Here is a 24,858-nt window from a genome sequence, read left to right on the forward strand (position 1 = left end):
AATATATTTATGCGATCAATCAAATGATTTAAACAATAAGGATAATTAGATAATTACCCTTAAGGATAATTAGTAATCAAATAATAGGACATCAAGTTAACCACAATAATACAATAAATAAAAAACTGATGGGATTGGGCGAAAATAACTAAAGATTATATTGGTATACTGAGATTTATTTTTAATCCAGAAGGTTTGGAGCATATCCCACCACGCTGCTCCAATGCGGGTTGGTGGAATAGACATGTGGCATAATTTCGTTGAAATTAGACACATTCAGGTTTCCTCACGATGTTTTTCTTCATCGCCGAGCACGAGATGAATTATAAACACAAATTAAGCACATGAAAATTCAGTGGTGCTTGCCTGGGTTTGAACCCGCAATCATCGGTTAAGATGCACGCGTTCTAACCACTGGGCCATCTCGGCTCTGAGAGTTATTATAATACGACCGAACACAGTGACAATATCGCGGCATAGACAGTGGCTCCGACTAGTGAGCTATTTAGACGACTATAACAATTTACATTGTTCGGTTTATACTAGTTCTAACAAAACCACTTACCGATAGTTATTGAGTGAATGAAAAATATCATTTTCCAGGTTTACTTTTAGGTATTTTATATATAAAATAAAATATATACTTTATTGATCTTGTAGGTTATTATTTGTCTCGAGTAAAGAGCGTCATCCTTAGCAGTAATAGATCCAAAGTTAACTTTTCTTAATTAATCTCAAGCTAATTAAGATCATCGAGTAAAATTCGTTTCACATACATTTAAATGATTGATAAAATTGTATATTAATTTCCATAATTGAAAATATTTGTAATTAATTGGTCGCACCGAGTTCTGACTCACGTTCTGTCGCGTGTATATTTGATTGTTTGTCTACTTTACTTTACTTTACTCTTATACTTGTTATATAGTGGTCAGTTTATTCATCCGGCTCTGACGTGTCAGATTTTATTTCCTTGAGATATTTCAGATGTAATTTCCTATGTTATACAAATTTGTGTCATCGTTTGTAGTTAAGAAATATCTATCGAAAATAACTGAATTACTTAATAACGGAATTTTTACATTACAAAATTAACAGCCTGTAAATTTCCCACTACTGGGCTAAAACTTCCTCTCCCTATGAGGAGAAGGTTTGGAGCATATTCCACTAAAGTGCTCCAATGCGGGTTGATGGAATACACGTGTGGCAGTATTTCATTGAAATTTGACTCGTGCAGGTTTCCTCACGATGTTTTCCTTCACCGCCGAGCACGAGATAAATTATAAACACAAATTAAGCACATGAAAATTCAGTGGTGCTTGCCTGGGTCTGAACCCGAAATTATCGGTTGAGATGCACGCGTTCTAACCACTGGACTATCTCAGCTCCACTGGGCCATCTCGGCTTCATTTGGTCAGATTGATTATATATGTCACCGTAAGATTACAAACATCGTTAGATTACAATCTATCTCGTCAGATTGTAAACTGTCGAAATATTGTGAACCTTGAAGTATTATTTCATATTGTACGATTTTTGTAATCTTACATATATAATGTTATTTAGTGGGTTATATATACAATATATATGGTTATGCCATGAGAGTCAGTGGTTCTTTTCAATTTACAATAAACTATATACAAATAGTTTCAGAACTATTTTGGGATTGGTTCTTTGGTCACCATCAAACCTTACGTGAGTTGTTAGCAAGTCACTTTTCAGTAAGTTTTAAAAAATATTAGGAAGACAAAGATTTTTTTTTTTAATACTATATGTTTATTTGTCTTTTATGTAAATGAGGAACAAAAATGGTCCATGAATGGATACTTTAGGAACCCTCATCATCATCAGCAGCCCATATTCGAACACTGCTAGACATAGGCCTCTCCATTGCACGCCACTGTGATCTATCTTCGGCTTGCGTATTGCGCGAATCGTCACTCCACCGTGCTTTAGGACGTCCTACACTACGTTTGCCGAGACGCGGTGTCCACACTAAAACATATAATATAACATAGAATCTTAGGGACCCATAGAAATATATTACGATTAATTCCATAATAATTTCGATTTAATATAATACTGATTTCCAATAACTTATTATTAAAGGCGACCGAGGAAAAGATGATATAAATTAAAATCATAAAATAAAGATAGATAGAAAAAAAAAATGTTTTATTTAATATTTCATATTAATTGTGTAAAGATACCATTTTCGGGCCATCTCTTGAGAAGAACGATTGGAGTCTATTCCAGTAGGCTCAGGTCGCAAGTCGTGGATCGGTTTTGAGGTACGTGTAGTGGGGCGTTAACGTCTCATAGGATGTGCGAAAATTTTGAGAACGTTTTTAATTGGAATGCGACAGAAACTATTATAGATATTCTTATAAATATTTTTAATAGTAATAAATATGTCGAACAAACAGGTGCCTGTAAAGACTGTCAGCCCTTCGTCTGAATTATTTCCTGTTAATGGAAATGCGGGTGGAATCGCTTGTCACATTTCAAGAAAGCACTAGGCTTTAACATCTAAAGATAAGTCTCAGTAATCATATATATGTTAAGTTAAAGTTTTATATATAGTCCTCTTGATAAGAATTAATATAGTATATGTTCAGCATTAAAGAAAAAGATAAATGTTACTTTTTTTTCAAAAGTTTTGCTTGCGCCTTAAAAAAAATGTCTTTTTTTTTTTAAATGAATCTTGTTTCGTAATTTAACAGCTTTGGACATCTGACCCGATAATTTATGAAAAACATTATTCTGGTCAAAATTTTGAATCGTGTTACCGTAAATTTGTTGATTCAAAGGAACTTTTTTCTTTAGTGACTGTTTCTTTCCGGGACGTTTTTCTGGAATGCGATGATAACGAACGCCATTTATGACGACGTAACCGCTTCGATCGTCAATTACATATACTTTATAATATCGTGTACCGGAGTCGTCTTCATACATGTCGTATTTAACTCCATTGCCGTTGTCTTCCATCGCGACGCGATAATATCGTTTTCCATAAGCGTCATATTCAACTCTCTTGTCTTTGTTGTCATATTTTATTACGTTTTCATTTCTGATGTCATCGAATTCTATGTAAGTTTCGTCATCATCGGTTCGTTCCGATAGTTTACTTTTGGTATTATTGTCAATGAGCTTTCCATTTACAGTAACTTTTTCATCTGACAGTTTCTTTTTACCTAAATATATATAAAAAAACAACGTAAATCGAATGTTAATTTGATATATTATAAATTAAGGTTATTATCTTTATGTATATAAATTACTGTACGTGTGTACGTAACCGAACTTCTCGTTAACGACTGGACCGATTTTGAGGATTTTGCGAATGTGTTTGAGTCCCTGAATGGCTTAGATTGGACTCGGTAGGCAGCGCTGTGATGGTGTTCCATGTTTTTTAAAACAAAGAACGATTTACTTTGCTGCGTTGACAATGTTATATGCTTAGTCATTATTTATGCTCTATATATGTAGATGTAGATTGGGCATCAAACATCTAAGTTGTCATATTTGAGGGGTGTTTGTAGTGAGTAGTACCAGTCCATAGACGTCCCATTACTCAACAATGGCAACCTCTCCTGCTAATAGAACTTATTCCACCAAGTTGCTACAATGTGGGTTAGTACATATACATACCCGTGGTCGAATAAAATACACCCAGTTTACTTCATTATATTTAAATGTCACCACTGCTCGACGAAATTGGTACCTTAGGAACCGCCAATCTTGGGGATTAAGAGGTTTTGTCTTTTGTGCCTGTAGTTACACTGGGTCCCCCACCCTATACATGAAGCAAGAATACTGGGTTACTATTACTGTTTAGCGATAGAATATGTTATGAGTGAGTAGAACCTACCCATGTGGGCTTGCACAATGCCCTAGAAGCAAGTTAATTATCTACCGTTAAAGTTCACGGATTCTATGCCCTTTTTCATTCTGACTCTACAAATATAAATATTGGACAACATCACATACATTACTCTGATCCCAATGTAAGTAGCTAAAGCACTTGTAGACTCTACGTCTACGTAATTTACTATACTTTTTTTTTGGAACAGTATTCACAGGAAAACTCTTAACGTAACATTTTAATCAAATACACAGAAATGCATTTTGGGTTATGTTGATAAAACATACATACTAAAAATATTGGTACACTGTTTTTGTCTGTATGTTAATGTGCTTTACATACTCGTCTTATTTGAGAGTTTTTTTTTGTTCAAAGGAATATGTCGAATATCTGTTTTAGCTGGTTCTGCATTTTCTAGGCGAGAATGCTTCGGTCCGAGTAACGGCAACGTATCTGCATTATATCTCATTACTGACACTTGTGTTGTTTGCTGTATGAAAATGGGTATCACTGAAAAAGAAAAATTTATTTGAACGTTTCGAAATACAAATTATCCTATAACTTTTTTCAGAGTTTATTTTTATATTTTCTTTTGTGTTTACAGCGAACTGTAATGATTTTGATGTCGAAGCCTTGTTCATTGATTATATCATCTGTATTTTGAATATTATTTCTTATGTAAAATGCTTTATAAGCTGTCGAATATTGTTTAACATATTCTACAAAGTTTATATTATATGCATATGTATATATATGTTGGTATATAGTAGCCCAGTGACTAAACTTAATCATATGTTTCTGTATATATCTGAAAATTAATATTAATTTAATATTTATTTTTAGATATTAATAAAGCAATATAAGGTTTATTTAGATCATGAGTCGTCAAAACTATGTTAGGTATTTTATGTAAATAATGAGTTTTAACAGTGATTGTTGTAATCTGAAGTAGTCTGTCATCGTAAGTACATTTTGGAAGCATTAGTCAAAAATTACGTATAAAATTTATATAACTCAGCTACTTAAAAAAAACCATTGTCAATATAAGTAAACATTGTTATTATAAATATGTGTATTAAATGCTAAAGCGCCATAATGGTACTTAAAGTTTGTTTGGCTGGTTTTCAGAATTGAATTGATTCAATATTTATGTGTTTAACTGAATAATTGAACAAGAAATATTTATGGTCAGGTCAAAATAAAAAGAGCCCATAAACCAGACGGTTGTGACTTATTTCAGAATAATAAAAAAAAATTTATAAAAGCCATTAATAAAACATCTTACCAATAGTGATCAACTGAATGTATAAGTTCATTTTCTCGTTTAAATTCAAGATTTTAAAATCATTGATTTAATTCGATGGTAGTTTTGTTGAGTGACAAACTTTACTAACAACAGGTACGAAGTTAAATTTCCTCAATTTAACTGTACCTAATTAATACATCGAGCAAAATTCGTTTCAGTCAGTTTCATGATATTCACAAATTAACTTTAAATTATTAAACCTTTTTAATTTTTTTTATTTTTAACGCAGGGCAATGAAACCTGAAATTTGAAAATTAACTCGATATAAATTGTTATTATGTATGTGTATCTGATAAACTATTCGAAATTGAGATTTAATTTAAATAATTAAAAATTGGCTAAAGGAAAATGTTTTTCGTAAAATATAGGTTCGCCTTGATATATTTTTTAGTTACCTTAATAATATTTGGAGTTAAAGGTAGTGTTTTTTTTTTCTGCTGAAAGAGGAATATGTTTTTCGGAACATCGTTAACATTAGGCTAATAGTTTCAATTATTTTTACAATGTCTTAAATCCCGCATGTGTGATGTTTCATCTTCTGCCAAAGAACCGCTTAATGAAACACATCATAATTATGCTCTGTTTCATAAACAGTACTTAATTGACAATATTAAATAAAATTCACATCTGACATTGGGAGTAGTGAATTTGATACATTTTGTCTTTTTACTATTTAACATTAAATTATTAACACTGAACCAATTTACTATTACGGAGAGAGCATTGTTCACATCGTCATATATTAAAAGACGTCTTTTTATTTTAAAAATTAAAGAAGTATCATTAGCAAACAATATTATCTCGAGTTTATCACCTAGGAGATGTGGCAGGTCATTTATATAAACAAGAAAGAGAAATTGTCCAAGTATTGATCCTTGAGGGATCACAGTAACTGGAAACCCGGTAGATCCCTTTCCATTTACATCAACCCTCTGAATCCGATTGCTCAGATACGAAATCAGAAGACTGGGTGTAGTGTCCCAAATATTATTGTTTCTTCAAAATTGTTATTTTTTACATTTCTGATCAGCTTTTGTGCGGAACTTTCAAAGAAATAGTGCAGATGGCAGTCACTTGATAACGACAAATGGAACATGAGTCAAATAAATTCCAGGCCTTTACATAGTTACTATTTATTGGAATAGATTTTTTTTTGGTTATATTTATTTTTGTTGTACATGCATGAAAGCTCGGTGTGGCAGAATCGGGAATTGACACCCACACTGTTGTGAGCTGATTGATTGGTTTCTTCTGGTACTCGACCTAAATTTGTTGAATCCCGAATTCAATTGTCCTTATCTTCATTTAGAAGATTAACATATATTTTAGGTGTTGTAGTATAAAATTGTCCCAATTCAAAATCAAAATATTTATTCAAGTTGGCTTGTACAAGCACTTTTGAATTGTCATTTGACAAACTATATTAAGTGAAGCAACCACCGGTTTGGAATGCAGATTCTACCAAGAAGAACCGGCAAGAAAAGTCAAAGTCAAGTACAAAGTCACGTTAGTATGTATATAATACATCCTCCCAGGAAGTCGACAAGTATTAGATCCACAGTTTTTTATCATCAATATAATCTTGTATTGAATATCTACGGAATTTTATTATAGAAACGGATACCTCGCCCCAATTGTTGGAACTATTAGAAAAAAAAGTATGCCAGACAATATTGTCAAAGACGCAATGTCATATTGAGATGAAGAGTAGACTTTTTATACTGGAGACGATGTAGAAAAATAAATTTTAATGATATTTGTAATATAAGAGGCCCAAGGATCACGTTTAGTATTTTTATTTGTCAGTGACAATTTGTAGAATTGAGAATTCACTATTGTCATAAACAATAATTTGCGAATAGCAAAAGCAACAATGCATGACTGATGAATTAAATGATATTTTTAGTAGCTTCGGTCGATGATCTAGGAAAGATCTTGAATAGTGACTCGGATAATATTCTAAGTCTAAAGTCTTATGAACTCAGTTTGATTTATATTCACTGACTGAAGATTTTCTTATTCAGTTTTTGTTTTCTCTTTAAAATAAAAACTGTTCTCCATCACACATACAATTTTTCATCTGGCACACATAAGCGTATTTTTTTAATATTTTGATTTAAATAAAGGAACAAATGATTTATTAGTAAAAATATAGTTCGGAAACAAATTAATGTAACTGAATGTTTTTAAATTTAAGTCAAATACTAGAAGAAATCAAACTGGTCCTTTACGGTGTAAATGAAATAAAAATATTGTATCATGTTTATGTCAATTGCAATGTTAATTAATTATTATTCGTATTCCTAATTTAATATATTTGTGTGTGTTATTAATTGGTCATAGGCAGCAGCCTTTTTGACCTCATTAAAACCGTTTTATTCAATATAGAAACTTTATATTTTCTTGTTGATTGATTTATGCTAAGCCGATATATTACTAAAAGGCATTAATGACATTGTCGTTATTTAAAAGTCGTTTGTAACGACATTAATGTCAATAAGGAAAAGAAGTGGACCAAGGAAAGATCTTTTTTTTTTCTCTCGCACCTATTGAGGCGGGGGGAGAAGGTGCGTGTAACGCTTTATCCTCCTCCCCGGTCGTCTTCGGCGGAGCGGGTCTGCAGCGGCATCCTCCTCAGGATCCCGCTCCGGTGCCCCCTTCTGCGACACGAAGTTTTTGTAGAAGATGCCTGAGTAACCCCTATGTTGCCTGAATCTCGGACATTTTTCCCATTTAGAACTATCTTGTGAAAGTGATTCACAACGATAAATTGTTATACTAGGTCTAAGAGGCTAGTTTGACTCATTAACAGAGATTGAATATTTATTTTAAATGCATCCAGAATCTAATTGTTCAAAATAATAAATTTGTTGAGATATTTAATTATTATAGAATCCTTTTACTTCTGGAACTAACCTATTATATGTAATGTTAAAGTTTTCATATAGCTCATTAACTAAGATGAAACATATACAAATATTTATTATTATAAAAATATTCACAGATTTTATATCAGAAGTTATGCTTCCATCTCAAACTAATTCAATTTTTAAAAGGGATCCCACGTGTCCGATGTGTATTAGACATCTGACCCACTAATTTGTTGAAAACATTATTCTGTTTAAAATTTTGAATTGTGTTGTTATAAATTTTTTGATTTAAAGGAAGCTTTTTCTTTAGTGACTGCTTATTCCCAGGACGTTGTTTTATGGCGCGATGATAACGAACGCCATTTATGACGACGTAACCGCTTCGATCATCAATTACATATACTTTATAATATCGTGTACCGAAATCGTCTTCATACATGTCGTATTTAACTCCATTGCCATCGTCTTCCATCGCGATCCGATGATATCGTTTGCCATAAGCGTCATATTCAACTCCCTTTTCATTGTTGTCATATTTCATTGCATTTTCAATTTTATTATTATCGAAATGTATGTTATCTTCCTCCTCGTCTATTCGATCCAATGGCTTATTATTGAAATATTTTTCAAAAAGATGCTTAAAAATCTTCCCATGTAGTTTCTTCATATCTGAACATACAAATGTAATATTAAAAAAATTTTTTTTTTTACAAGTATTTGATATTGTTGGTCGATTTGACGTTAATTTCTTATTCCTTTATCTACATGACGTCAATTATTTTCATTTCCGAGTTCATATAATTAAATATCGCATGTGAAGTCATTACAGAAGCTATAAGCGAACCTCAATTAAACGTATTCAGTGACATCTGCAAAATGTTAAGCAGTATTTTAGTCACTAGTTTTGAATACAGGATTAGTAAATAGTAATAGTTTTACTTGGTAGCAGGACTTTGTAGGTACCACCCATTCATCATTTATTCTGCCGCTAAGTAGCAATACTTTGTAATAATGTGTTCCGGTGTGGGTAAGGGATAAGGGTGAGCGAGCCAGTGTAAAAGTTGCAGGCATATAATAAATTAGTTCTCAAGGTGGCGTATTAGAGGTGTGTGGAATGATTTAAATTAATTCGTTACGACGCCAATGATTAACGCCGGTGGTGACCACTTACCACCAGGTGGCAAATTTGCCCAACCGCCTATCTATTTCATAAAAAATCAAAGTGGGTAAGTGCATGTGGTAGAACTTTATCCGAAATATGCAAGATTCCTTCCAATGCTTGACTTCATCGTTAAGCACACAACGACTATTTATTAGTCCTTGCACTGATTTGATACTGCGCTCTTTAGCTAAGATTAGCACAAGCGTATCCACTACACTGTTTATTCTCAATGTAAATGCTCTCACATACTTTCCGTATTTGCAGCCTGTTGGAGTTTTTGTTTGTTCAAAGGAATATGTCCTGTTCTATCTGATTCTGTATTCACTGGGTGTACATGTTTTGGCGTCAACGGCCTATTCGATATCGGCACTTGTGTCGTTTCCTGTATGAATATTGGAATGACTGTAAAAAGAGAGAAAATGAAACTTAGCAAAGATATTAGATTACTAAACAAAATTTACATGTGACGAGTCTAACAGATCATTAATTTAAACAAAAATAAAATAAAACGTTTGTCGTTTACTACCATGACAATTATCAGGATAGCACATATATATGATACATTGTATGTTATATCATATTGAATTCCTAAGATTTTTTTGGGTAAAGTTCTCTATCAGTATGTGTAATCACAGGCACAAGGGACATAACATCTTAGTTCCCAAGGTTGGTGGCGCATAGGTGATGTAAGGAATGGTTAATATTTCTTACAGCGCCTTTGTCTATGGGCGGTGGTGACCACTTACCATCAGGTGGCCCATATGCTCGTCCGTCACATAATATATATATATATATATATATATATATATATATATATATATATATATATATCAGCAATGACTTAGTTGTGGAAGTTAACACTTTTCATAGTATCACAGCACCTATGGGCTACCTTTAATTAGGTAATTTTAGAAGGCTTAATGGTAAATACACCAGATAAGTAGGACTCGAATCTAAGGACAAAAGTAAAGAAAGAATCGTAAAAACTCTTACCGATAGCTATTAGATAAATGGAGTATATCATTTTACTTTTAAATCTTGAGTTTGCTAATGTACTCTTATTCTATTATTTTTTTTAATTCTAAATTTTGGATTTGTCGAATGATATAGTCTTACATATAGAGTTACATACTTAGCTATGACAGATCCAAAGTTAAATTTACTTAATTAATCTGAACCCAATTATAAACATCTAGTGCAATTCGTTTCAGTTACTTTCAAGAAATTGATAAAATTTTAATTGAAATTTTATGTAATTAATTGGTCACAGACGAATACCAATTTCAACTCACATACAACACACACACTCATGTATATTTTGGTCGGTAGCTTATACATGCGGCTGAGTCTGGTCAGATCTGGTCAGATAGCTGTCCAATAAGATACAAAATGTATGTTCCTGTGTTTGTATCTATACTTTTGCACTATCATACCTGCAGTTACGTAATCCCCATCGAGACAGCCGCCATGAAGATGATATGTAGAGTGATCTATATGTTAATGTAAAATGTCGCAGTAAACCTTGTACAGTTTTATACCATCGTCACACTTTACATATAAGTACTCCAAAGTCAAAGTTAAAATCTTTATTCAAAATGAAGACGCTTATTTATTGGGCGCACCTGCTTAGCTATTGCTCGACTCAACATTCTATTTGAATGGGGGTATTAGTGGCATCATCATAGTTGCATTTTATCTATAACTAGCAACAAAACCCTTAAGTATAACAATTTCTGCAGTAATGCTTATCATAAGAATTAATTAGTAAAATCTTATGTCCACATCAATAATACGTTTATGGTAAAACTACCTGGATCTGTTTTTACTTTAAAACCCTGTGATGTATCAAATCAAATCAAGTTTATTGAAGTAAACTTCACAACGAAGCGTTTTTGAATCGTCGATATTACTACCACCGTTTCGGAAAGCAGCCTCCAGCGAGAAGAAACGGCAAGAAACTCGCATAGTTGTTCTTTTCAAATAAACAGATTTAAAAAGCTGTTTTTTTACAATAATTAGTGTCCTGTGATTGAAACCGAGCCTAAATCCAGGCGTTTTTTTGTAAAAAGTAATCTTTTAATGAATAATAAGTCTTATTTAACCGATGATTTCGGGTTCAAACCCAGGCAGGCAATACTGAAATTTCATGTGCTTAATTTGTGTTTATAATTCATCTCGTGCTCGGCGGTGAAGGAAAACATCGTGAGGAAACCTGCATGTGTCTAATTTCAACGAAATTCAGCCACATGTGTATTCCGCCAACCCGCATTGGAGCAGCGTGGTGGAATATGCTCCAAACCTTCTCCTCAAAGGGAGAGGAGGCCTTTATCCCAGCAGTGGGACATTTACGGGCTGCTTATGTTAAGTCTTATTTATTAATTTAGTCTTAATAAGCTTTTTAAATTTTGTAAATGGTAAATTGGTTACATTTCCCGGTATCTAATTATATATGCGTATACCATTGCCCAAAAAGTTCTCTGTACCGTATGCAAACGGAAAATAGGAGTTACAAGTTTATTCTTATTTCTTGTATTAATAGTATGTATATCAGCTTTTATGGAATACTTTTGTATATTCTTATGTATAAACATTACATTATCATAAATATATTGTGAAGCAGCCGTTATAACACCTATTTCTTTAAATTTTTCGCGTAATTATGTCTTAGAGCTAATATTGTAAATAGTTCGGATAGCTCTTTTCTGCAGAATAAATACTATTTCAATATCTGCTGCATTACCCCATAGCAACATTCCATATGACATAAGACTGTGAAAATTACTAAAATAAACAAGTCTAGCAGTACTTATGTCCGTGAGTTTTCTTATTGTTTTTATTGCATAAATGGCACTACTTAGTTTCCCTGCTAGGGCACATACAAATGGGTGCTCCACTGAAATTTGAAATCAAGGGTTATCCCTAGAAAGGCCGTCGACTCAACAAACTCAAGCCTTTCATTATTCAAAATGACGGCAGCAGAATTTGATTTGATATTTGACAGAGAAAACAAAATACATTTAGTTTTTTTGGCATTTAGTACCAAATTATTTATGTCAAACCAACCAAGAACCCGCGACAGAGCACTGCTTACAACGTCATAGTTGTTTATTTTTCTGTCGACTTTAAAAATAAGGGATGTATCATCTGCAAACAGTACAATGTCGCAAGACTTATTTACAAAATAAGGCAAATCATTTATATATATTGAGATCAGGAGAGGTTCCAAAATTGAACCCTGTGGTACACCCATTTGCGCCAGAGCGCCATTTAATTTTGCACCGTTAACAACAACCTTCAAAACTCTTTCATTAAGGTAGCAGGAAATGAATTTCAATGCAGGGCCCTTGATTCCATAGTATTTAAGTTTTTCTAGAAGAATATCATGCCTAACGCAATCGAAAGCTTTTGATAAGTCACAAAAAACTCCAATACCATTTTGTGACTTCTCCCACGCATCATAAATGTGCTCAACAAATGCTATACCCGCATCAGTAGTCGAGCGACCTTTAGTAAAACCGAACTGTTGAGAATGCAATAGCTTATTCGAGTTAAAGTATAACAACAATTGATTAAAAATGATTTTTTCAAATATTTTACTTAATACTGGCAAAATAGAGATCGGTCTATAAGAAAGTAATACAATCGCATATTTGTAATCCACATGATAAAGTCATTTATATGAATAAGGACGGAAAACAGGTCCAAAGATGGATTCTTTATGATATTACCTGAGATCCCAAGATATCACACAAGTTGCTCGACACCTTTAAACGAGACATTCAAAGGTAGAACGCACTTTCACTAAAAACATAGTAGCATGATTTGATCAGAGTTAAAAATAATCAGAGGCTTTGTTTAAGTCAAAAAATAATCCAAAGTTTTGTTTATTATATCATTATCCTATCCATACTAACATGAATATGATCTTGTTGTACAAAATTGACTTAAAAAAACAGTTCATACATTTATTTGTTAAAAAAATAATCATAAACGTATGGACCGATAGCTAAGGCACTGTGTAGTAACGTAGACAACTTGAGTGTTTGCTTCTCGTCTAAGTTTTCTCTATGTTTCATTTTTTCCATCCCCTTATACTTCTTATTCTTATTTTTCTTCTTCTTTGATGCTAGTTTCTTAATATTGTTATTATTATTGCGATTGTCTTGTTTAACAGCCGTTATTAGGATAGGATGTGAATAAACGAAGTTATTTAATTCTTCAATTGGTATTGTGAGCTTTGTTTTATAAAGTTGTCCGTAAATACTTTCTTTCGAATAATCTTCAATTTTATATGCTTGTGCTGTATAATTAACTAGTGTGGCTATGAGAACTGGAACAAAAACATTGTTGAAATCAATAGCTACAATGAATTCGCTAGAAGGAGTTTGACATCGGTATAAGTTTGAATAAGTTGAATAAGTATTTTTAGATATTGTTTGATGTATTTCCGTTGTACTACTATATTTTCAATATATTTTAAATAATTGGACAATATACCATTCATTAACTTGTTATTATTTGAATACTTTATAAGAAGAATGTTATACATATATAACTGGATGATAATTGTTCTATGTTAACTTTAGTCTGGTAAAGCAGGCACTGCGAATTTTCTTATTTATTAAGCATTACTTAAACCTTATCTTTTACACTTCTTTTACTATTATATATATATTATTTATATATATAATAGTAAAAGTAAAAAGTGAAGCCATTGTCAAACGATATAATATCACAAAAACCAGTGTCTTAAAAGTAAATTATTCTTATACACTAAAAAGAAAAAGGACCTAAAAGTGATCCTTGAGGTATGACTATTAGCACAGACACAAATGTAAATTATACTTCATTTAAGTACTTGATCTATATATCTTTGAAATATTTTTACTTTAATTAATAATAAGCTTTTATATTGTTATTTATTTTAAGGTATATACTATATATACAAAATTTTATAACAGCATAGCTTTAGCTTGTTTAAATAATAATCGTGCATCTAATTGTATCTGCATTTTATTTATATTTTAAATCTCCATCAGCTATTTTCTTTTTCCTTCAACATGTCTGCCATTGCATTCATGCATCATCGAGATTCGAGACATGAATACGTCGATGGAAACATTTTCTATTATTTAGTTACAAATCGACACTGTTGTCTATTTAATTTTCCATATATAATATTTGTATGAATGTTATTTTAAGACTTACCCGGTATTAAGATGATCATAATGCTTGTTTCCAACTAATTACTATGTGATATAATATACATGTAGCTTCTCTTCGTGTGCTTAAAATCAGAACTGATCGTCTAAAGATTTTCTTGCATTAAGTCTGAAATTTAAATGTACCTGTAAGAACTTTTAATTTATGATGAAGGCGTTGGAATTCTTATCTAAGTGATTAAATGGTACATAATGGCTTTATTAAATGCGAAATCTTTGAATGCGTCACTAGTATAGTTAATGCATTAGCCATTCGCGTCAATTTTATGCTTGTCATAAACATAATCCGTGGGTTAAAAAGGAGTTTTTTTGTTTAATTGAAAATAGTAAGGCAGACTGGTAAATGAGTTACCTGGTGATAAGTGGTCACCACCGCCCATAGGCATTGGTGCTACCAGAAATATTAATCATCCATTACATTTACAATGGGCCTTGTGAACTGAGATGTAGCGCCACTTGTGACTTTAGTTACATTGACCAACAATACCATGAATTTGTGTTTGGCGGTAGATGTTTGATTAGTGGATGGAACCACAAGTACTCGACAAAGCGTTACCGTCAAAAACAATTATTACATATACATATTATATTAACAGCCTGTAGATTTCCCACTGCTGGGCTAAGGCCTCCTCTCACTTTGAGGAGAAGGTTTGAAGCATATTCCACCACGCTGCTTCCATGCGGGTTGGTGGATACACATGTGGCAGAATTTCGTTGAAATAAGACATGCAGGTTTCCTCACGATGTTTTCCTTCACCGCCGAGCACGTGATGAATTATAAACACACATTAAGCACATGAAATCTCAGTGGTTAATCATCACCATCATCGTCGGTTAAGATGCACGCCTTCTAACCACTGGACCATCTCTGCTGGTTCCTATTTATCCGTTTTAATATTTATTATTTTTATCGTGATTACCGTTTTTAAGTCAGAAGCAATATCCCAAAAAAATAATATCACATAGGATATACTATCCAAAGAATATAATAATAATAATTTATTTATCATCTCTAGTGTGAGCGTGAGTGTGCGTGAGTGATCTACATATATATTATATTCTACATATATATTTATACAGCCTTCTTGCTTTGAAATCATAAAGTTTTTATATACAGGGTTATTGGTAATTCGACTATTGGTAAGGTGACTATTTGCGAATTACCAATAACCCTGTATATAGCCACCACGTGTAGATACCAATATACAATTAAAGATTTATGATATATAAACAGTCTTGATGAGGTCCAGTCAACCATTTTTCTAACGACCGTCACGCTATAAAAGATTTTATTTGACCAATGGAATGTACGGACTCTTCAACCTGCATTTAACCATCGCCAGGGGGGAGGGGAGCAATTTTATTATGGTAACGATACGTTCCTGATTATATTTCGATCTAACTTCTACGATTAGTCACAAATAAAAACCAAATAATAAAAGAATATTTTTACTTATTTATATCGTCCATTGTCGTACGATCTCCATTATAATCGCAACTGGATCGTTATGTTTGTTAAATAGGATTTCGATACACTGGTAATTTGAAGAATTAGGGACCATGTACGTGTTGCTGTCTCGCACGCTACGCACTAGACGTGCAACGGCTACGAACGCTTGCGTGAAGGATGTTCTGGTCAGCGAACAAACCCGAGGCCTCGCGCGAACGTGGCAACGTCATCGCCCTGAACGTATTTTATTAAATGATCTCTGCCCTTGTACGGTTTTGTGTGTAATTAGACCAAAAAAATTACATTAGCACGATTTAACCTCTTTTCTGGACGTTTTTTAATTTTATGTTCGATAGCTAGAGTTAGATAAAAAAATCCTTTTTTTCTTAATGAGATTTTATTTTTGTTCACGTGGATGTGAATTATCAATAGTTGCGTCTTGGACGTCAGACCGACACGTATACTCACGGTACGACAAACCGTATGACGCTGTCTTATGCCGTCGTCTTTACTCTATTCCTTTATGTTACTTGCGTGTGAGTGCCGTTTATAACATATACTTAATTTCTATGTATATTTACAATAATATTGAAGAATAAATTTTATTTTAGAGAGGATTTCGACGATTTTAATTATTTTAGATTATCTTTATTATTTAATTATTTATTTATTTCTAAATATACAATTACAAAAATACCATAGACTTTATAATATGCACAGACATCTATATTACTCAGTTATTTTTAAGTTTACAATGAAATTAAATAAATTTCAAAAAAGAAAAAACGTGAAATTAGTCACAGAATTTAGAGAAAATAAATCATTCAGCATCGGAAATTTTCGAAAATTACGTTACGTAAGTTTTTGTACACGTTTTATTAAGTTTATTTGATATTAGTTGCACTGCATTTTTTCGAAACCCGTATTATTTTCCTCTGTGTTTCAATTCTTTATAAAGCTCATAACCTAATCCTAATCCTGTGACTATGGCCATCAGTGGTAATCCTAGTTTCTGATTCCGAATTAGCTCTTTATCTATTGCTCTCATCTTTTTATTATTCTTACCCTTGGTTCTCTTGTTTTTTGGTACGTCTGCCATTTTGTGTTTCAATAGTAATTTCATATTATTATCTGTTTTTTTACTTGCGCTCATATAAATAGCAATCGGATAAAAGTCGGTGTCAAAATATCTTCCTTTCGGATAATCTTCAAACGAAGGTTCATAAATGAATTTAGCTTGTGAAGTATATTCTACTAATGTTGCTATGACAACTGGAACAGAGGTGATGATGGTATTATTTTATACGAAAAACGAAATGAATTAATTAAAAATTTCAGTGCAGCGATTGTTTACGGTGTGGCTTTGAATTTAAAGCCGGTGTGGCACTAGTTAAAATGCGTGGATCTTCCGGAATTTAATTTTAGTTCCGTATTTATAAATCATTTAGTGTTCCATGGTGTCGAGACCTCCATATGTCAGGTGATATTTATCGAAAGTCTTTTCCACAAAATCTTAGGTTTAAATCTTAGGTTTTACTGGAAAATCTTAAGATTTACCGTGGTTCGAGCTTTTACAGTAACATATACATTGTATACGTATACGGTCCAAATCTTCTATTTAAGAAAAGAGAAGGCGTTTTTCGTGTAGTGGATAATTACAAAGACGACAGACTTTACTTTTTAAACTTACCGAGTACTAATATTGTCATGGCCGCTTAGTAAAAATATTTATTATGCGAATTTAAAAAATTAATCACCGGAAATCGTCGTAAATATTAATCAAAATAATGTATCAAAATGAAAGCTGATCGTTGATTATAACTTTACCCGTGAAACGATAAGTAATTAAATGCGAAGGTGTTGATTACCCGTGCAACTAATTACATGGTTTGTAATGAATTCGTTAAGGAGCATTGTCCATTGTGTCAATTTGCATGATAATATATTGGCTTGAAGCTAAGATCGAGTTTTTTGGAATTTGAATTGGCAAGCGTAGTGTAGGACGCCCTGTGGTACGGTAGAGCGATGACGTACGGAAGGTGGAAGATAGTGGATGAGAGTCGCCGAAGATCGGGCTCAGTGGCGTGCCTAAGTGGGAGCCCGAAGTCCAGCAGTGGACTCATACAAGCTGGTTTTAGAAATATGTAGAATAATTTGAAAGGCGATTGAAAATATTAATTACTCGCTGTGCGCGACTTCGTGCGCGTTTGAATTGAACAAAAATGTTATAGTTGTAATGCTATAGCTTAATTTATTCCTTATTATCTACTATCTGCCAGTGAAAGTCCTGTCAAAATCGGTCCAGCCGTTCCAGAGATTAGCCGGAACAAACAGACAAAAATTGAAAAAAAATGTTATTTTGGTACATGTACCGTGTACACATACAATATGCATTTAGTAAAAATCGGTTATTTTAATATTACAAATAGACACTACAATTTTATTATATGTATATAAAATGTGATTTATTTTCAATAAAATGTCGTACCGCTTAAATCAAGATTAGTTTTTGAATGCCTCTCTTAAGTTTTATTAACAATTATCTCAGAATGATTAATTAAACAAGCATTGGCTGTTTTAATAGAACTTCTATTGCATGCGAGTCGATTTTAGAACTCAATCGAGTAATTTAGAAGAACTCAAAATGATTATTCTTTCGGTACACGATGTTCAAATTAATTGTAGCTCTCAGATTATAAAACAAAAGCCGGATTAGAGCGCGTGGAATATTATATTTAAGGAAAAATTGGTGGTCACCCTGGTAGTACGAAACGACTAGTCTTTTTGTTAATATACCAGAAATGTTGTCACTTTATAAATTGTTGAAGTATTAACACAATGCTAATTAGTGCACACTACCGGGAATTTGTATTCGCTTTTGTTGCGTCACTATACTGTTGCGCGTGCTCCATCTGGCTTTTGTTTTGTATTCTGAGTGGAATCAAGAGAGTTTATCGGTGTGAAGTACCTTAATTCCCAACCGAAAAAATGAAGAGATAATTTTTCCAAGTTATTCATGGTTTGAGATGTGTTGGGAAAATGGTGATGTTTATTTTTAAAGCTTCAACCAAAATACAGTGTACAGTGGCAAATTTAAAGGCTGAAGTTAGCCATTATGAAAGTATAAGTTTCATGATACGATAAAAATTTGATCTGTGATATTATTTTTACTTATTATAAAAGGGGATATTTAGTGGGTTACATACAAACAATAAAAAACTGGATTTGTAAAAATGTGTTTATTTACACTTTGGCAGTGATGGCATGAGATTCGCTTATGTACAAAGAGAGTTACTGTGAGACCTTTGTGGTGTTTTCATTGAGCAATCGGGTACCTTTGATACTATGAGGTGATCTGAAGACTAGCTGGGATGACAATATCTATGTCTAACCACAGACATTGCCATCGACAGCTAGGCATGTTCGGACGCCTCCTCAACCATGGTCGAGGCAACTCCCGAACGGCGACATCACTATCTAAGTGATGCTATGATCGGAAATTTACCAAGCGCGAAGACCGTGGAGACCGTAAGCTCCGTACGCGGCGTAGCCGAGGGGAGCAGCGGCGTAAGGGAGGGCGTGGCCGTAAGCCAAGGGAGCGGCGGCGTAAGGGTAGGCAGCACCGGCGTACGCAGCGCGGACGGCAGCGGCGGCACCGTCAACGGCGGCGGCTTGGGATTGAGCGGCGGCGACGAGGTTTTGGGAAGCGGCTACGTTGCCCCAGTAAGCGTTCTCGTGGAGGTTGCGGTTGGTCTCGGCGACTTGACGGACTGCCTCGGTGTTGTGCTGGATCACGGCTTCGGCGGCGCGGGCCTGTCCTTCACCAATAGCGCGGACGGTGTCCTGAGCGGCTACGGTAGCGTCGATGGCCGCGGCCTGGACGTCACCAGCGTTGGCTCCGTATACCAGGGGGGAGATGATGGCGCTAGCCGAAGCATAGCCCAGGATGGCAACGAAAGCAATCTGTTGAATAGAAAATACAAAGAATTAGACTATATCGGCAAAAACAACATAAATTTAAATGATATATTACATATTGTAGAAATAAACAAAGGCTTACAAAAATTTTGATAAAATACTACAATATGCTAAAAACATAAAAGTAAACTACTCCAACTTGAATATATTATTTTCGTCTGTCAATGTCATATTATGTATAAGACCAATTATTTTTAATTATTTTTGTACGTGGTCTGAATATATTTCACAGAGCATGACCACAAATCATTCGTAGAACGACCTTGCGTACGTTTTGCAAAACCATATCGGCTTCAGACCTTATGAAATAGTTCTAATATGGTTACGTATATCCTTTCGACCGTTAAAGCATACATATTATATATTAATATATGTTAGTCACTATCAAATTGTCTATGCTATACCTAATATAACTAACAATATTTATACAGTACTCAAATTTAATTTCGAACGTAGACAAGCAATATACTTTAACACTAAAAGAAATATTAACTCATTTTTGACGTTATATTTTTTTTAATTTAAATATTTGCAATTTATTTTATTTATCTGTATTTGTACGAGATTTGGCGCGTAATTGGAAATTCGGATAGTTTGTACGGCATCGGTCAAGATAAATTTTGAATTGTAATAAATATTACAGATTTTATTATAAGATACTTTTCGACAACGAAAGAAAAATACTATTGCATAAATATGTACGTCTGTTGAATAATCTTTGCTAACGCCCTTGACCACCAACAACTAGTATGCAGAACGCGTACTTGCAATGCAGCTTGTAACGATCCGTACGCGGTGTTACTATCGTGTCTTTTGGACTTTATTGCACTGTGATAGTAACGATTTTCGTTAAAATCCTTTAAAAATCGCAAATGTATTTAGGCCAGAAAGATATTCTTAAAATTGTCGCATAATATGTTATGAAATTTTAATTCATTACCGTATGCCGTAATATATTGGCAAAGATGGTGGCTCTTTCGGGAAATTTGAAATATTTAAAATAAAAGTGAACTAATTTTTATATGTAGATATGTCAATTTCATATATCACAGGCCAATAAAAAAGGGAGGAAAAATGTTTTTTTTTTTTTTCGAGATCGAGGAAAAGCGTACATGTGACGAAAAATTTAAAATCCTTAATATTATTGACGTTGTACGATAAAACATAAAATATAAAAGTAAAAAACAAATGAAAATAATAAACCAAAAATAAGGAGAAAACATTATTTTTAATCTGTTATGGTTTTAAAAAATATTTCGTAAAATAAAATTTTCGAATCCATAATTAAAGTTAAATTTTCCGCCCAATTGCACTAATTGTCACATAACCATAACAGATTAAAAATGAGGTTCTTTATAAGGTTGAATCTTAAAATACGACATATTATAAAATAAACGATCGCTTTTAAAACTTTTTTTGAATATCTTTTTTCAAGCCGAGCTATTTCGTTTATTTTATGATATATACTGTACTGATAAGATGATGTCTTACCAGAAATCTCATCGTGAACTTCTTTGTCAGACTACTCGTGAGCTACTGAATGTTGTCCTCTTGGTGGCTAGGTCTTTTATACGCGTGGATTATTATTGAAAGTTCCCGAGTAATCATTGATACTATAAAGTACCTGTTTGTTGTGTTAAAAATATACAGAGGCGACATTTCGACTTACGTTGATGAAATGTCATTGTCAGTTTTTTTTTTTTAATGAGATCGAAAAAAAGTGTCTCAAATTGGACTCTCTTATTCCTTGAGATAATGTATTTTATTCGTAATTTTTTCGGTTTAATTTTTGTTCTGTAGTTTATTTAATAAATTAATAAAGATTTTTTACAATTTAGGCTTGCTTTCTTTATTGTTAATGTTTTTTTTTTTAGTTTGATAATAAACCAATTTGAGGTCGAATATAATTAAATTTATATTTCATAATTAATATTTTGACATTGAATATTTATGCATGAGTATTTTGCCTAGTGTGAATTAATTTGCTAACAGTACTGACTATGAAGTTTGAAGTGAATCAATTATTCGTGTTTTAATAATACATAATAATATTATATATTTAGAAAACTCAAATAATAATCACATGTCGATACGTTTTCCATGATCGATTCTAAACTCCTCGACTTCGAATAATTTAAATAATAATAAAAAATTTAGTGTGACATACGATAGCACTCAGGGATAACATTGCTTTCCATCCATGGAATAAATATAGAGTTGGTTTATTAGTGCCGGAGTTTATCCTTACATACAAACGAACAAATTTTAGTTCTTCGTAATATTATTTTGGATAAAAATCCTATCTCCAAAATAGAGTTTCAAATCTCTAAAAATATCCAATATATAATATTTTAATATTCAACTTTAAAATTTATAAATTAATGTAACATATGTACCTATTAAGTTGAGTAAATTAGTTTTGATAAAAACATTAAAACGGAAAGTCGATTGCTACGAATATATATATAATTAAATTTCGTATCTTATTTATGCAATTAAAATTATCTCTAACATTTTATGTCTTTGGTGTTATTTAATTAATATCTAATATTATATTTAAACTTTTTGTTTCGTAACTTTTTGCTTTAGTCCGTTCCTAGTTTCCACTCGCGGCTTATATGCGTTTGAGGGGGATTCTGACCAAATTTTAGTTAAGCCTATGCCTTTATCTCTACCCCTAATAATATTTATCCCCAATTCAATGATGATCGGTTGATAACAAACACTCAACTCACTTTCGTATTTTAATATTAACATTAGTTCTGATGATATATAAAAACTTTTTCTTTCAAAACTCTTTGTTTAATTTTGTTAATATGAGTCGTTTATGAGATTAACATATACACAACATAATGTAATTAATTTATGTGAGGCAGAAAGGATATATGAGTCCTTGATGGTCTGTGGTAATTCCGTGTATATAAATAGATGTAAAAATAAACTCTTACTTTTTCATGTGTGACGTTACAAATGGTAGCAAACAAAATAAAATTATCCTTTGCAAAACTATGTATTGAAAATAGAACGATCTATTGGAATACGTTAAACTGTACCCTTTAAGGGTAAATTGTTCTATGTCCAAGTTTTCGGTTCGGGAAAATCGGTGTAAAGAAAGTAATAACAACTTTTTTTGTGGTAAATAGCATACTTTCCTTTTGCAGAATAAAAATACAAATTAAAAACAGAAATAAAATACATAAAAAAATTGCGGTAGTGCTTGAAATTGAACGGAGTCTATAATTTTTCAGCCGTTGTGCTGTCTTGGCGGACAGCGTTTTTTCATAATCAGGTTTTGTGGGTTTTTTTTACCAAGTTTTCAGAAACGCTTCTTTAGTATCGTAAAAAATAATAATTATCAAAATTCCTCTGGTTATTTGTCGCCGTTTCATCTCAAATTTGAGTAATTGTATCCGAATCGATGGTAGATCTTTGACAATCAGTGAGGTAGCTACAAATGTAATGTTATAGAAATAAAGAGTTTGATTTTGGTACTGATTTGTGAAGCAGTGGCCTTAAATTGTCATTATTATTTAAATATTATAATGGCGTGTTACAAACTATGTTTGTTGAATATTTTTTTTTATTTTGAGAGTGCTTATACATCTATAATTTAAAATGTTAGCTATCATTAATCCATAACGTTTTGATTTAACACTTTAAGGGTAAACTTTTAAGGTCTAAATTTGGTTTCACATTTGTATACGTTTTTGACACATAAATTCATTTCTATCAAGACAAGCGTGTCCTGGAGTTTGAACCACTCTTTTTAGTTATTATATAGTACCTTAAGTATTTATTGACGAGGTGTTAATTGAATTTTTCACTGTGCAATGGGAAATACTGAGTTTTAATTTGTCGTTTGTGTTAACCGTTCTACGAAAGGAATTAAAAAGTACGTGTCCGGTTGATTCCAGTAAATAATAAAATAATAGTAATTATTTGTAACTACCGATACCGCGAAGAATTCGACCAGGTCGTAGGTTTTAGGTATAAAACTATCCTTTGTCCTTCCTCGAGGCTCAAGCTTAGTTGATATCAAATTTTATCAAATTAGGTTCAGTTGTTTAACCGTGAAAGTGTAACAAACAGACCGGCAGATAGAGTTACTGTCACATTTATAATATTAGTATATATTTCTGTACCATACAGCGATTGTTTTTTTTTAATTTTAATAAAATTTTTACTAATTATTTTCCTGATTTAATCTGACTTATTTTCGATTATATACCCGTTATATTTTTGTTATCACCAAGATCGTTCCATAAGAAGACGTGAGAAACGGAATATAAATTTGTCGAAATCCTAACTATTACGCAACTAACTCAGTGCATTACTAAGAAACCACTCTGGAATCTGAATCGTTATTTTTTCCTATTATTTAGTCCTTAATTAAGATGTTAATAATAAACCATCGCCAAGCCGGATTACTTAATCATTAGTAATTAATTATTACATACTACATTAAGCAGGACGTTTCTGGTTTTGGAAAGAAAACCACGAAGTGCTTAAAAGGAATTACTAGTGCTGAGAAACTGGTAACAAATAGGCGATCAGTAATAACAAATGCCATGTCTAAAGATTATTAAGTCTTCATTGTCGATGATAACGTGTGATCAGCTAGGCGGAGCAGGAAGCTTTCGGTCGACGAAACAAAAAAATCTGTCTCATAACACGTGACATTTAAAGGCAAAAGGAGCTGTGGTGTGGAATTCGCGCCGTGTCCTCCTGTTACACCGTAAATAAGATTACAAAAAAAAGCAATTAATATTTTTGATAAAAAATATTACGTGTATGAAAATTATATATTTTTTGTCCTGTACTTATTCCCAACTTGTAAAAGAGATAAAAAACGATTGTAAGAATGCAGATAAGCGTGTATTATGGTAATATTAATGCCATTTTTATCTCTATTAGCTCTAAGAATTACTAAGTGCAGGCTGTACATAGAAATAAATATTAGTCTTGCATTATGAATTAAATATAATATGTAATATGGTAACATTAT

At 32.6% G+C, this 24,858-nt stretch overlaps 2 protein-coding genes across 5 annotated transcripts in view; one reads left to right on the forward strand and one right to left on the reverse strand.

Moving 5' to 3' along the window:
* The window catches only part of LOC125074370 (WD repeat-containing protein 7), a 129,692-nt gene that overhangs the window by 33,143 nt on the left and 71,691 nt on the right, over positions 1 to 24,858 (forward strand). The window lies entirely within an intron of this gene.
* LOC125074373 (cuticle protein 1-like) lies at positions 19,100 to 21,391 on the reverse strand. The gene is made up of 2 exons (XM_047685684.1): positions 21,345 to 21,391; positions 19,100 to 19,838 (listed from the first exon to the last, which is right to left on the reverse strand). Exons 1-2 carry the CDS (start codon positions 21,354 to 21,356, stop codon positions 19,377 to 19,379), a joined length of 474 nt encoding a protein of 157 aa, XP_047541640.1. The 5' UTR covers positions 21,357 to 21,391; the 3' UTR covers positions 19,100 to 19,376.

This window comes from Vanessa atalanta, chromosome 27 (assembly GCF_905147765.1).
Source record: "Vanessa atalanta chromosome 27, ilVanAtal1.2, whole genome shotgun sequence".
Lineage (NCBI taxonomy): Eukaryota > Metazoa > Arthropoda > Insecta > Lepidoptera > Nymphalidae > Vanessa > Vanessa atalanta.